At 44.2% G+C, this 15,096-nt stretch overlaps 1 protein-coding gene across 5 annotated transcripts in view; it reads right to left on the bottom strand.

The window, feature by feature from the left end:
* The window catches only part of tcf7 (transcription factor 7), a 220,318-nt gene that overhangs the window by 61,404 nt on the left and 143,818 nt on the right, over positions 1–15,096 (bottom strand). For 3 of the 5 annotated variants that reach the window (XM_085995690.1, XM_085995687.1, XM_085995688.1), the window contains exon 4: positions 5,291–5,404. The exons of the other annotated variants lie outside the window; for them this stretch is intronic. In XM_085995690.1, the coding sequence (XP_085851816.1) occupies positions 5,291–5,404 (114 nt within the window). The remainder of the gene's footprint in view (positions 1–5,290; positions 5,405–15,096) is intronic. 5 annotated transcript variants of the gene reach the window in all.

Raw genomic sequence — 15,096 nt, forward strand, 5'->3', positions numbered from 1 at the left:
GATAGTTATTGCCTGGCACTTGTGTGGCACCAATGTTACTTGCCAGTTATCAGCCTAAGCCTGAATGTTGTCCAAGTCTTGCTGCATTCGGGCATGGACTGCTTCATTATCTGAGGAGTTGCAAATGGAACTGAACACTGTGCAAATCATCAGCGAACGTCCCCACTCTGACCATATGATGGAGGGAAGGTCATTGATGAAGCAGCTGAAGATGGTTGGGCCTAGGACACTGCCCTGAGGAACTCCTGCAGCGATGTCCTGGGGCTGTGATGATTGACCTCCAACAACCACAACCATCTTCCTTTGTGCTAGGTATGACTCCAGCCAGTGGAGAGTTTTCCCCCGATTCCCATTGACTTCAATTTTACTAGAGCTCCTTGATGCCACACTCGGTCAAATGCTGCCTTGATGTCAAAGGCAGTCACTCTCGCCTGACCTCTGGAATTCAGCTCTTTTGTCCATGTTTGGACCAAGGCTGTAATGAGGTCGGGAGCCGAGTGGTCCTGGTGGAACCCAAACTGAGCATCAGTGAGCAGGTTATTGGTGAGTAAGTGCCGCTTGATAGCACTGTCGATGACACCTTCCATCACTTTGCTGATAATTGAGAGCAGACTGATGGGGTGGTAATTGGCCGGATTGGATTTGTCCTGCTTTTTGTGGACACGACATACCTGGACAATTTTCCACATTGTCAGGTAGATGCCAGTGTTGTAACTGTACTGGAACAGCTTGGCTAGAGGCACGGCTAGTTCTGGAGCACAAATCTTCAGCACGACAGCCGGGATGATATTGCGGCCCATAGGCTTTGATGTATCGAGTGCGCTCAGCAGTTTCTTGATATCATGTGGAATGAATCGAATTGGCTAAAGACTGGCTTCAGTGATGGTGGGGACCTCAGGAGGAGGCCGATATGAATCATCCACTCGGCACTTCTGGCTGAAGATGGTTGCAAATGCTTTAGCCTTGTCTTTTGCACTCGTGTGCTGGTCTCCATCATCATTGAGGATGGGGATGCTCATGGAGCCTCCTCCTCCCGTTAGTTGTTTAATGGTCCACCACCATTCATGACTGGATGTAGCAGGACTGCAGAGCTTTGATCTGATCCGTTGATTGTGGGATCGCTTAGCTCTGTCTATAGCATGCTGCTTCTCATGCATGTAGTCCTGTGTTGCAGCTTCCCCAGGTTGGCACCTCATTTATAGGTATGCCTGGTGCTGCTCCTGGTATGCTCTTCTACACTTCTCATTGAACACGGGTTGGTTCCCTGGCTTGATGGTAATGGTAGAGTGAGGGATATGCCGGGCCATGAGGTTACAGATTGTGGTGGAATACAATTCTGCTGCTGCTGATGGCTCACAGCGCCTCATGGATGCCCAGTTTTGAGCTGCTAGATCTGTTCTGAATCTATCCCATTTGGCACGGTGGTAGTGCACACATGATGGAGGGTATCCTCAGTGTGAAGACAGGACTTTGTCTCCACAAGACTGTGCGGTGGTCACTGCTACCAATACTGTCATGGACAGATGCATCTGTGGCAGGTAGATTGGTGAAGATGAGGTCAAGTAGGTTTTTCCCTCATGTTGGTTCTCTCACCACCTGCCGCAGTCCTCGTCTGGCAGCTATGTCCTTCAGGACTCGGCCAGCTCAGTCAGTAGTGGTGCTACCGAGCCACTCTTGGTGATGGACATTGAAGTCCCCTACCCAGAGTGTGCCCTTGCTACCCTCAGTGCTTCTTCCAAATGGTTTTCAACATGATTCATCAGCTGAGGGCGGTAGGTGGTAATCAGCAGGAGGTTTCCTTGCCCATGCTTGACCTGGAGCCATGAGACTTCATGGGGTCCGGAGTCAATGTTGAGGACTCCCAGGGCCACTCACTCCCGACTGTATACCACTGTGCCGCCACCTCTGGTTGGTCTGTCCTGCCGGTGGGACAGAACATACCCAGAGATGGTGATGGAAGAATCTGGGACATTGGCTGAAAGGTATGATTATGTCAGGCTGTTGCTTGACTAGTCTGTGGGACAGCTCTCCCAATTTTGCACAAGTCACTAGATGTTAGTGAGGAGGACTTTGCAGGCTCGACTGGGCTGGGTGCGCTGTTGTCGTGTCCAAAGCTGGTGCCGAGGTCGATTCCGGGTGGTCCATCCGGTTTTATTCTTATGATTGTTTTTCGTAGCGGTTGTGAACAATTGAGTGGCTTGCTGTGGGTCTAGAGTCACAAATAGGCCAGACCAAGTAACCATGGCAGATTTCCTTCCCTAAAGGACATTAGTGAACCAGGTGGATTTTTATGACAATTACTGATATTAGTAATTATTCCAGATTTATTGAATTAACTGAATTTAAATTCCCCATTTGCCATGTGATTTGAACTCACGTCTACTGGATTATTAGTCCAGGTCTCTGGATTACTAGTCCAGTAACATAACCACTATGCTACCATCCCCTGTTTACTGCTGTTTACCAACTGGTTTATGTACAGATAATTCATAGCCCTGCAAAATGTTTTCCTTCAGGTGTTTATCCAATTCCCTTTTGAAAGCCACGATTGAATCTGCCTCCACCACCCTTTCAGGCAGTGCATTCCAGATCCTAACCACTCGCTGCGTAAATAAGAATTTCCTCATGTCGTCTCTGGTTCTTCTGCCAATCACCTTAAATCTGTGTCCTCTGGTTCTCGAGCTTTTAGCCAATGGGAACAGTTTCTCTCTATCTACCCTGTCGAGACCCCTCATGATTTTGAACACCTCTATCAAATCTCCTCTCAATCTTCTCTGCTCTAAGGAGAACAACCCCAGCTTCTCCAGTCTATCTACGTAACTGAAGTCCCTCATCCCTGGAACCGTTCTTGTAAATCTTTTCTGCACCCTCTCTAAGGCCTTCATATCCTTCCTAAAGTGCGGTGCCCAGAATTGGAAACAATACTCCAGTTGAGGTCGGACCAGTGTTTTATAAAGGTACATCATAACTTCCTTGCTTTTGTACTCTATGCCTCTATTTATGAAGCCCAGGATCCACTTTTAACCGCTTTCTCACCCTGCCCTGCCACCTTTAACGATTTGTGCATATATAGCCCCAGGTCTCTCTGTTCATACACCCCCTTTAGAATTGTACCCTTTAGTTTATATTGCCTCTCCTCGTTCTTCGTACCAAAATGTATCACTTTGCACTTTTCTGCATTAAATTTCATCTGCCACGTGTCCGCCCATTCCACCAGCCTGTCTATGTCCTCCTGAAGTCTCACCAGGATGAGAATTTTAAATTTGAGTCTTTAGGGGACCGAGCTCCAATGTAGGTCAATGATGGGCGAGTGGGACTTGGTGTGGGATAGGATAAGGGCAGCAGTTTACAGAGGGTAGAGGATGGGAGGCCAGCCAGGTGACCATTAGAACAGTTTAGTCAGTTAACAAAGGCATGGATGAAGGTTTCAGCAGCAGAAAGGCTCAGGATTAGAATGGAGTTGGTTGATGTTATGGAAGTGGAAGTAGGTTTCTTTATGATGGAAAGGATAAGGGTTCGGAAACTCAACTCAGGGTCGAATACATTACCATGTGATCAGTCTGATTTAGCCTGAGACAATGCCGGGGAGGGTGATGGAATTCGTGGCAAGGATATAGAACTTAGGATGTGGGCTTTTGTCTAACCAACATTTAGCTGGAGGAAATTTTGACTGGCTCATTCAAGACTCGATATTGGACACGCAGTCTAACAACATGGAGGCAGTAGAGGAGTCAAGACAGGTTGTGGAAAGGTTCAGCAGAGGAGCACCTTGACTGATGCCACATCTCTTTGCTCTTTCTTGTTTGCCACCTCCACCAGATCTGAGGAGCAAACCTACCTTCACCTTGCACCTGATACTACTAAACCTCTTCTTCACACAGCCAGATATGAGGGAGTTGAGTGATTGCACTGACTTGATCAGTGACCATCCACCAATACTGTGCTGTTAGTGGATGGTGGACTGCAGCTCCAAGTAAGGCCACCTTTCTTTGCTGCACCTTCTGTAGCAGGGCCTTCAATTATTCAGTATCAAAGGAACAACTGTTACCCATTCATCTCTGCTGTGCCACTATGAACAATTAGTTCAATTTTATGCATCACCACACCTTCCCCTTTTATGGTGACCTGCAGCCCTTTAAAAGCTGCTGCTTCACTGGATGTTGTGCTCCCCAGCCAGGTATACACTCTGAGCAAACTTTCCCTGTGCCTGTGGCTTATTCAAATTTCAAAATTCAGCACATCCTGACCCTTGAACAGTTGAGCCAGCACAACCTGACGAAGGGTCATCGACCTGAAACATTGGCCCACAAATTCGGGTCTCCACGGGTGAGTACGCACGGGGTACTCACCCGTAGGCCCAATGGAAGTGCCGGTTTCCTGCATGCACTGCGCATGCGCGGGAAACCGGCACTTCCGTTCCCCTGAAAGCAGGGGTTCAGAGGTCGAACGCGTGCGCAGGGGAGGCTGCGCGTGTGCTTTGAACTTCGGTCTTTTTTACAGGTTTTCCCGGGAGGGTAAGTCTGCAGAAGTTAGAAATATAAAAAGCAGGCGTTCCACAGGTTTATTACTTTTACATACTTTAAAGCAAGGTAAGTTTATTTTTAGCCCCGTTAGAAAATAAAATTATTTTTTTCAAAAATTTAAATTATTGTTTAAAATAGTTATTTCATGTAATTTATAGTTTATTTAAAAAATGTGATTTAAAAAAAATTATTTGAAGATTTAGTGCTATTTTGGAGCCGTAGTATTTATAAGTCTTGACAGCACTTCCTGTCAGACTTATGAATGGAGCATTCCCTGCTCCGATTGGCTGCCCATGGCCCACGTGATGCCAGGGGACGCATCGAACTAACTGCACCCCTGGGATACGCAAGCACTGCGCGTCGGCAGCTGGACCAGGCCCCGGATCGGAATTCCACGCGGGCCCACAGCTCAACGGCCGGCACGCAAGGTAAGTGCAGGTCGGGGGCTTACACCCGTGGAAAGCCCCCGACCCGAATTTCTGGGCCATTAACTCTGTTTCTCCACAGATGCTGCCGGACCTGCTGAGTATTTTCAGCATTTTCTGCTTTTATTTCAACCTTATTTTTGCCTGACTTGGGACTAATATCTATTTAAAGAAAGGTGTAATTCACTTCCTCCCATTTTGGAAAAAGCTATCACCTCCAGTATTAGCTTTCTCCAACCACCGCCCCCCACCCCCACAACCCCGCCACCCCTGCACCATGGTGAGGAGAATGGGTCAGTCTAGCATACGGCAAATTCCACAAACGCACCTTTACCAACTCACCAGAACAAACCCCTTCCACCCTCTGAGGTTGTCAGTTTTCGTTCCCTCTGCCAGATGACCTGGCCCAGATGAGTGAAAGTTACATTGTGAATAACGGAAATGACCTTCCTCCAGCTGAAAAACAGCACAAAAACATCAGCAACAGCTTCTTGGAGGCTTTTGTAAGAACCTCAGTGGCTGAGCCAACACTTTAATGTGATCCAAGATAAATTTTATTGAATGTATCTGCACATGTCCATTTGTTAGGGAAGTGATTTTACAAGTGAATAAAGCTACAGATTTCTAACATCCCTTTCAAATTAAGCTTCCACTCAGAGTGACTAAGTTGTACAATCATTTCACAAGCTTTACCATCTGTACATTACTGCATTGGCCAAATTAAACAACAACCTAATTTTGAATTTTCTTCCTATGTTCAGTTTTTAAATAAGCATTTATATGAACATAAGTAAGTAGAAATAAATTCAGCCCATGCAGCTCGTCCTATCGCTGAGACTTTGGTCGGAATCCAGTCTAATCAGTTTTCATCTTTTTCCCAACTAAATCCATAGCCCCATATTGAATCAGGAATCGATCCAATTTCCTTTCAGATGCTTCAACTGAGCCATCATTCACTAGGTGGCAGTCTGTTCCATCTTCTAGTTTGGGTTATTTGATGCTGCAGAATGCTGATATGCTGAATGTGGACGGCACCCATGAACTCTCATAGCTTTGAATTCCCTATCTTGGCTGTGCTGCTCTGGTACCCTCCCAAGACAGTGTGGTTCAACTCAGAATTCAGTGGAAATGGCCAGCAATCCAAAGCTTATAGCTTTGTTGTGGAGCAGCAGCTAACTACTACAATGTGCTATTAAGGGTGCCACAACAATTTTCTAATCCCCTATCTGCTTTCTGAGAAAGCATTCGATAAAATTATTAAAGGGATACTCCACTGTGTATTGGCCTTGAGCTTTCTTTCGAATACAATTTTTAAAATTCAATTGTTCATTTTTCATTCGTGGCCCCACATAGTGAATGTCGGCAAGTTGCTTGACTCTAGGACATTACAGCCAAACCTTGTCCAATGCACGTGAGGGAGAGGGGGGAGGGTCCCTGGATAGTGATGGAAACATCAAATTTTGACCGCCTTTGCCTGTGGATCCCAAGGCCACTGGTAGTGCCCACAATCTCAGTGTCAGTGCCTAATAGCAGCTGCAGTAAAACTGCAGCTAGTGAGGAGTACCATTTTAATATGTTTCTCCGAAAAGTATCAGTTTGGCTCAGTGGTAGCAGACTTGAGCGCATAATCTAGGCCGGCATTTTAGTGCAGTTCTGAGGGAGTGCTGCACTGTCGGAGGTGACATCTTTTGGATGAGGCGTTAAACCCGTTTGTCCTCTCAGGGGGACGTAAACGATACCACGGTCCTATTCGAAGAAGAACAGGTGAATTGTCCAGGTATCCTGGCCAATGTTTATCCCTCAACCAACACCTAAAAACAGATGATCTGGTCATTTATTTCATTGCCATTTATGGGACCTTGCTGTGCGCAAATTGGCTGTAATGATTCCTACATTACAACAGTGACTACACTTCAAAAATACTTCATTGGCTGTAAAACTCTTTGGGATGTTCTGAGGTCATGAAAGGTGCTATATAAATGCAACTTCTTGCTTCCTTCTTCTTTCTTGCCTTTGAGGCAGAAGGTTATGGGTGGAACTTGAACACATTAATCTCAGCTGACACGTCAGCACAATACGGTACTAAGGGAGTGCTGCATTGTAGGAGCTTCCATCTTTCGGATCAGACATTAAACTGAGACCCAACAATCAGTCTCTTCAGGTGGAAATAAAAAAAAACCACGGCACAATTTAAGAAGGGCAGACAACTTCTTCGGGAACTGTTCCACCAGCTTCCCTCTGGCCCGTTACTTCCGGCATTTTTCAATGGCAGTGACTTCAGGTTTATAATATATCATCCCATATATGGGTGGGCATATTAAAATTACATGCAAATGATGGGAAAACATCATACAACATATTTCTCATTCTTTGATGGGCACAATCAATTGTAGGCTGATCAATTGTACGGGCTCAGGCACTTTTTTTTTCAAACTCTAAAGAAAATGTTTCCACTTCTTTGGCTGGGAGAGAGGCTGCCAGCCACGCTATATTTCAGCCGGTCTCTGAGGTCGACTGCAGGGGACCTCTGCTCTCCCACCCAAACAGACTCTCTAGCAGATGTCAGGGAGCTCACCTCAAAAAATGCAAATAATCCATGATCCTGGAAAATTGAGCGGGGTTCGGGTACATCCTTGTGACAGGTGCAACTCGCATCTCATCGAAGATGCGCCAGGATTCCACAAAATTAGAAATTCCTGCCCAGATTGTTTCGGCACATTTGGACATCAAATAACTGAAGTTATGGTGATTTTAATTATGTTATTATTTAGCGTATGCAGACTTGGTATATAATTATGTGACTGAGTTTCCTTAATACTGACAGATGTAATTTTGAACTGAGAAGTTGGGTGAGTTCGGTAACTAGATCAAGTGCCTGCAACAAAGGCTGTTGTCAACGATGGACAGTAGTGTGTGTTCATTATCAATTCAGTGTCTGGTGATAAAAGAGAAGGTTGCCCTAATGTGGTCACAAGAGTGAAACTTAGTTTCCTGTTTGGCTGAAAAGGTGGTGAGGGAGCAAACCGATAACTGCCCATTGTGTGATACCCTGGAATAATCACAATCATGAAATTCCAGTGAGTGAATAGTATCTTTGCTGTATTTTAACTGCTGAAGAGTCTAATAGCAAATTTAAGACTGATATCAGGAAGTCATAGAGTCATAGAGTCATAGAGTAATACAGCACGGATAGAGGCCCTTCGGCCCATCGTGTCCGCGCCGGCCATCAAGCCCTGTCTAATCTAATCCCATATTCCAGCATTTGGTCCGTAGCCTTGTATGCTATGGCATTTCAAGTGCTCATCCAAATGCTTCTTAAATGTTGTGAGGGTTCCTGCCTCCACAACACTTTCAGACAGTGAGTTCCAGACTCCAACCACCCTCTGGGTGAAAAAGTTCTTTCTCAAATCCCCTCTAAACCTCCCGCCCTTTACCTTGAATCTATGCCCCCTAGTTATTGACCCCTCTACTAAGGGAAAAAGCTCCTCAGCATCCATCCTATCTATGCCCCTCACAATTTTGTACACCTCAATCATGTCCCCCCTCAGCCTCCTCTGCTCCAAGGAAAACAAACCCAATCTGCCCAGTCTCTCTTCATAGCTGAAGCGCTCCAGCCCTGGTAACATCCTGGTGAACCTCCTCTGCACCCTCTCTAACGCGATCACATCCTTCCTGTAGTGTGGCGACCAGAACTGCACACAGTATTCCAGCTGTGGCCTAACCAGTGTTTTATACAGCTCCATCATAACCTCCTTGCTCTTATATTCAATGCCTCGGCTAATGAAGGCAAGTATCCCATATGCCTTTTTTACCACCTTATCCACCTGTTCCGCCGCCTTCAGGGATCTGTGTACTTGCACACCCAGATCCCTCTGACCCTCCGTCTTGCCTAGGGTCTTTCCATTTATTGTGTATTCCCTTGCCTTGTTAGTCCCCCCAAAGTGCATCACCTCGCACTTTTCCGGGTTAAATTCCATTTGCCACTGTTCCGCCCATCTGACCAACCCATCTATATCGTCCTGCAGACTGAGGCTACCCTCCTCGCTATTTACCACCCTACCAATTTTTGTATCATCCGCGAACTTACTGATCATACCTTTTACATTCATATCCAAGTCATTAATGTAGACCACAAACAGCAAGGGACCCAGCACCGATCCCTGTGGTACCCCACTGGCCACAGGCTTCCAGTCACAAAAACAACCTTCGACCATCACCCTCTGCCTTCTGCCACTAAGCCAGTTTTGTATCCAATGTGCCAAGGCACCCTGGATTCCATGGGCTCTTACCTTCTTGACCAGTCTCCTGTGCGGGACTTTATCGAAGGCCTTCTGAAATCCATGTATACCACATCCACTGCGTTACCCTCATCCACACACCTAGTCACCCCCTCAAAAAATTCAATCAAATTAGTCAGACATGATCTTCCCTTGACAAAGCCATGTTGACTATCCCTGATTAATCCTTGCCTCTCCAAGTGGAGACAAATTTTGTCCCTCAGAATTTTTTCCAATAATTTTCCTACCACTGATGTTAGGCTCACTGGCCTGTAGTTCCCCGGTTTTTCCCTACTACCCTTCTTGAATAATGGTACTACATTAGCGGTTCTCCAGTCCTCTGGCACATCCCCTGTGGCCAGAGAGGTCCTGAATATATGTGTTAGAGCCCCCGCAATCTCTTCCTTTGCCTCACACAGCAGCCTGGGATACATTTCATCCGGGCCTGGGGATTTATCCATTTTTAGGCCAGCTAAAACCGCCAATACCTCCTCCCTCTCGATGTTAATATGTTCGAGCATATCACAGTCCCCCCACCCTATTTCTATGTCTATATCGTCCTTCTCCATAGTGAAAACAGATGCAAAAAATTCATTTAGAACCCCTCCTACATCTTCCGGCTCCACACACAGATTGCCACTTTTGTCCCTAATGGGCCCTATTTTTTCCCTAGTTATCCTCTTACCCTTAATATACTTATAAAACATCTTAGGATTTTCCTTTATTTTGCTCGCCAGTGTTATTTCATGGCCCCTCCTTGATCTCCTAATTTCTTTTTTAAGTATCCCCCTGCACTTTTTGTACTCCTCTAGGGCTTCCTCCGTCTTTAGTCTTTTGTATCTACCAAAAGCCCTCCTTTTTTTCCTAATCCATTCTCGTGTATCCCCTGACATCCAAGGTTCCCTGTGGTTTTTGGAACCACCCTTGACCTTTACGGTAACATGTTGCCATTGTATGATCTCAATCTCCCTTCTGAAAGCCTCCCATTGCTCCGATGTGGATTTTCCTACAAGTAGCTGATCCCAGTCCATTTTGGCCAGATCCTGCCTTATCCTATTAAAATCGGCCTTCCCCCAATTTAGAACCTTTATTTCCGGCCCATCCCTGTCCTTTTCCATGACCACCTTAAATCTTACCATATTATGGTCACTATCACCAAAGTGCTCACCTACTAGCACTTTTTCCACTTGGCCGGCCACATTCCCTAGAATTAGGTCCAGTACCGCCCCCTCTCTTGTAGGACTTTCTACATGCTGGCTCAAAAAGCTCTCCTGGATGCACTTTAAGAATTCTACACCCTCTGAGCCTTTCACACTCTGACTATCCCAGTTAATATTGGGGAAGTTGAAATCCCCCATTATTATTACCCTATTATTTGCACATTTCTCTGAGATTTGCCTACATATCTGTTCCTCTATCTCCCCCTGACTGTTTGGAGGCCTATAGTACACTCCCAGCAAAGTGCTTGCCCCCTTTTTGTTTTTAAGCTCCACCCATATGGCCTCATTAGAGGAACCTGCTAATATATCATCCCTCCTTACTGCAGTAATTGACTCCTTAATTAATATTGCGACACCCCCTCCTCTTATACCTCCCCCTCTGTCTCGCCTGAAGATTCTGTACCCCGGAATATTGAGCTGCCAGTCTTGCCCCTCCCTCAACCATGTCTCCGTGATAGCAACAATATCATACTCCCATGTGTTTATCAACACCTTCAGTTCATCCACCTTATTTGCAAGACTCCTTGCATTAAAATAGATGCCATCCAGCCTTGCCCTTTTCAAAACAGAAAGCAGCTTAGAAATAATTTAACTCTAATTACTAATTGTATATTATTTATTTGGTAATATGCAGGTTGGGGGCAGAAAGAAAAATGATTTGCTCTCAAGGGGGACCTGGGTTGTAAGGTGCACCGTACTGCTGCTGTCTGAAATATTGTCTGTCCTTGCATCAAACGAACAGTGCTGAACAAAGTTAGGCCGTTCAATTTCCCTTATATTTACAGAATGACCACAAAACTCAATTCAAATAATAAACATTTCTTTCAGTTTTCTTCATCCCAAAAGGTTGGGTGACTAGAGCTCACAGAGCAAGGCTGAGTCCCTGTCAGGGGCCAATTCAACTGTTTTGTTTGTTCATTTACATCTTTAATGGCGCACCATCTTTATGGAAAGTGTTTGACAAAACTCTTGTTTTCAACCACAATGCAACCATGTAAGTTGTGTCAAAATTATTCATCAAATCGTTGATCAAATCATTGCATTGATTTGTCTGCATCATGACAGAATGAAACAAGGCTCTTTTCCTTTCCCACAAACATAAAAAGAGACCCCCTTTAATTTATGCACTGGATTCAATATATAATTAAAACCGTTTAAAGGAAGAAACCGAAACCAGCATTTGTGCAGAAAGGAGGAGAATGAAGAGGCAAAAATGAAAGAAGTCCTATTCTGAGAAGTGTGGATTATTTTATGGACAAAAGCAGAAATGTGACTTAAAGAAAACAAAATAATCAGTGGACAAGAAGTGGCTTTGAAGGAGTTTAAAATCGGTAAGTGAGGAGCAATCTGCTTCTTGACGAAACATCTAACTTTAGGTCTTGACACAACTCCCATTGTCTTAGATCAAGCAAGCTATTATAATGTTCCTGCTCCTGAATTCTACTCCTTTTCCTTGCTACAAAATCACTTTATTGTCATAATAAACTGTTCAACGGAATCGTTTTTAAAGTTCTCACTTTCATATTTATGTTTTCCCAAGAATGAGCCTGTTTCAAGGGAGAGACTTTTGCTGACACAGCCACTCCGCTTAGAAGTTGCACTGAAGAGACGGTAAAATCTTCCACATTGTTGGATTCCTTCCAGGAGTAGTTATTCTCTTTATCAACTACCTTGTTTCTTTATACCCGCACTAACTATCAGCCAGCACCTGTGATTTTGGATGGCTGAGAGGACATAATTTACATCCCTGGGGCCAAACCAAGGTCTCCACTATAATTTTCTTTGTATCTCCAAAAGGCTTTAATAGGGTTTTACATATAAAAAATCTTTGATAGTCTTTAATCTAAGTAATTTCATTTACTTTACACACCCTTAAGTGTTCAAATCAAGTATCAAATTACATTGTGTTAAACAGAGTTTGTTAAAAGGGAGCTGTAAGCGTTTTACTGGAGGTACCATAATTGCTCAACCCTGGAAGAGCTAAGGTCATTTCCACTGTTGCATGTTTTGATAATATTTGTGGTGCAGTTTGCACTGAGGGCATGGATAAAATCATCATATTACATATTTTTGATCTTGAGAAACTAAGGCGAGAAGCCAAGGCACTTAATGCAACACTCCACCAAGGTTGGAAACTATACAACAGAAGTCTATGTAAATCAGGAAGTAGTGAGTAGGCAATGCCAAGCTTGGGTTTTGAAAACCGGAAGGTTGCAGCAGGAAAGAAAAACTGAGGGAAATAAGGAGTTCCACAGTTGTGAAGTCTTGGGGAAAGAACGAGTTTTGAACAGGAGCCTGTGCAATGAGTTTTAATGTCAGCACAGAACAGAGCTCAAAAGCTTCTGTGTAATAATTTTACTAGATGCTAGATGATGCCACAACACAAAATGATTGTAAGCTCTAGACAGATGCAGTTACCAGTGGACCCTTCCAAAATGTAATCCTTTCCCTACTCAGACCTTTTGTTTAATTTTCTGAGTTTCTTTCCTCTCCTCTCTTGACAGTGCCAACTCTTGCTGAGTGCTATTCTTCAGACACTGGCAAGCCACTGATATCTCACACAAGTGCCATTCTCCATGAGGGAGCCTAGACATTGACATATTTTGAAGGTAATAGTCACTCTCTACAACACAACTGTGAGTGTTAAGGGAGATAGTAACTCTTGGGGTCAGTGCCATGAACATTACCAAAGTTTCTTAACATTCACAAATCTTACCCCTTCAGTTACTCTCTTTAACACTGCAATCTGGGCCCCTTAATTGAGTTACCATCTTGTGATTTTCTATCATTTTCCTCTGGATATTTTACTAACTATTATTTCCCACACATCTACACAGACTTCTGTGCCTCCAATGAAACTGCTGAGGTAAACAGAAAGTGATAAATTACTGAAAAGACTGATACATGTTGATGATGTTAATACAGTATTTTGATATTTTTGACACGATATAGACCTCCCATTGAACTGACTAATACTGAATCAACCAGATGCTACTGAAACTAATAATTTTGATATACCTTTTAGAAGTATTCGCATCACAACTATCACCTGGAGACAAATTGGGAGCCGGCCCACCACTGTTTGGAAATGACTGGGCTCTCACTGTCACTAACCATATACTGTACATATTTTTGCCAACAGCTCCGCTTTGTATCGCCCCATCAACAGTGATCTCTGGTGTGGTTTAGCATCACTCGATCTGTGGGATAACCTTAGCAGCAATTAGTGGTGAGGCCGAATGAGTCATCTCACTTTCAAGCTACCCACACTGTGGAACCCATAATTTCGAAAACAGAGAAAGACCAAGAATGGGCCCACTCTCTATTTCAGTTTTGGAGCTCTTAATACTCTTATCAAAAAAAAATCTAAGCTCTAACCACTCCATAGCTGCCCGGTTTTCAGCTTTTAACCCTTTCAGCATGTTTGCATGTTATACACTGTGCTGCATATCAAGGTGAAAAGTAGACATATTTCAACTTTCCCTCTTCTCCATTTTTAATGCATTCTCTCTTCTTTTCAGACTCGCCATGCCACAATCTGCATTTTTCTCTCCATGCTTTCCCATAGGACGTGCCTCTTCTTGGCAGAAGCAGGGAACAATAGAAGGGGGCCACATCAGAAGCTACTCTGTCATGTTTGTTCTTTGTCAGCTCAGGAGATGAGTGCGCATGCCCACACTGTGTTAGGTGAGAAAGAAAACAAACAACATCGTCCACATTCCCCCCCAAAATTGGACAGTTTTAGAAACAGGCCAGCAAATTTGTCTTTGCCTCTTAATTAGTGTTAATTGTATTGTGACGGCAGCTTAAAATTCACCATTCTTCATTTTATTATATTTTGACTTGTAAGTGAACACTCCAACACTCCAACAATGTTTGCAGTTAAGTTTCCAAAATACAGACCATTTATATAGGTGAATAGAATCACAATACACATTGCTGGGTGGGATGCCTTTTGGTTCTTACTGCACATTGAGAGCTTGTTGTTTGCTTTTGTGGATTTCTGCTACAAATGAATATAGTGATGTAGTAAGAAAGAAAGACAGACTTGCATTTATATAGTGCCTTTCACAAGCTCAAGATACCCCAAAGTGCTTTACAGCCAATTATGTACTTTTGAACTGTAGTCACTGATGTAATGTAGGAAATGTGGCAGCCAATTTGCAAGGTCCCACAAACAGCAATGTGATAATGAGGTGTTTTTAAGTGTTGGTTGTGGGATAAATATTGGCCAGGCCACTGGGGAGAACTCCCCTTGCTCTTCTTCAAAATAGTGCCATAGGATCTTTTGCATCCACCTGAAAGAGTAGACGGGACATCATTTTAACATCTCATCCGAAAGATGGCACCTCCAACAGTGCAGCACTCCCCGAGAACTGCACTGAAGTGTCAGCCTCGCTTATGTACTCAAGTCTCTAGAGTGGGACTTGAACCCACAACCTTCTAATGCTAGAGTGCTACCAACTAAGCCACAGCTAACACTTAAGCATGCCGAGGATTGCACATTAATCAGTCACATGAGATTTACAATATGTATACTTTTAAGAAACAATATTAGGTAGGTAGCAGGGAGGCTAAATATACTTGCCATAGAGGGAGTGCAATGAAGGTTCACCAGACTGATTCCTGGGATGGGGGGATTGTCCTATGA

This window comes from Somniosus microcephalus, chromosome 8, assembly GCF_052327205.1.
Source record: "Somniosus microcephalus isolate GS21.2 chromosome 8, FLI_Smic_1.0, whole genome shotgun sequence".
In the NCBI taxonomy this organism is placed as follows: Eukaryota; Metazoa; Chordata; class Chondrichthyes; order Squaliformes; family Somniosidae; genus Somniosus; species Somniosus microcephalus.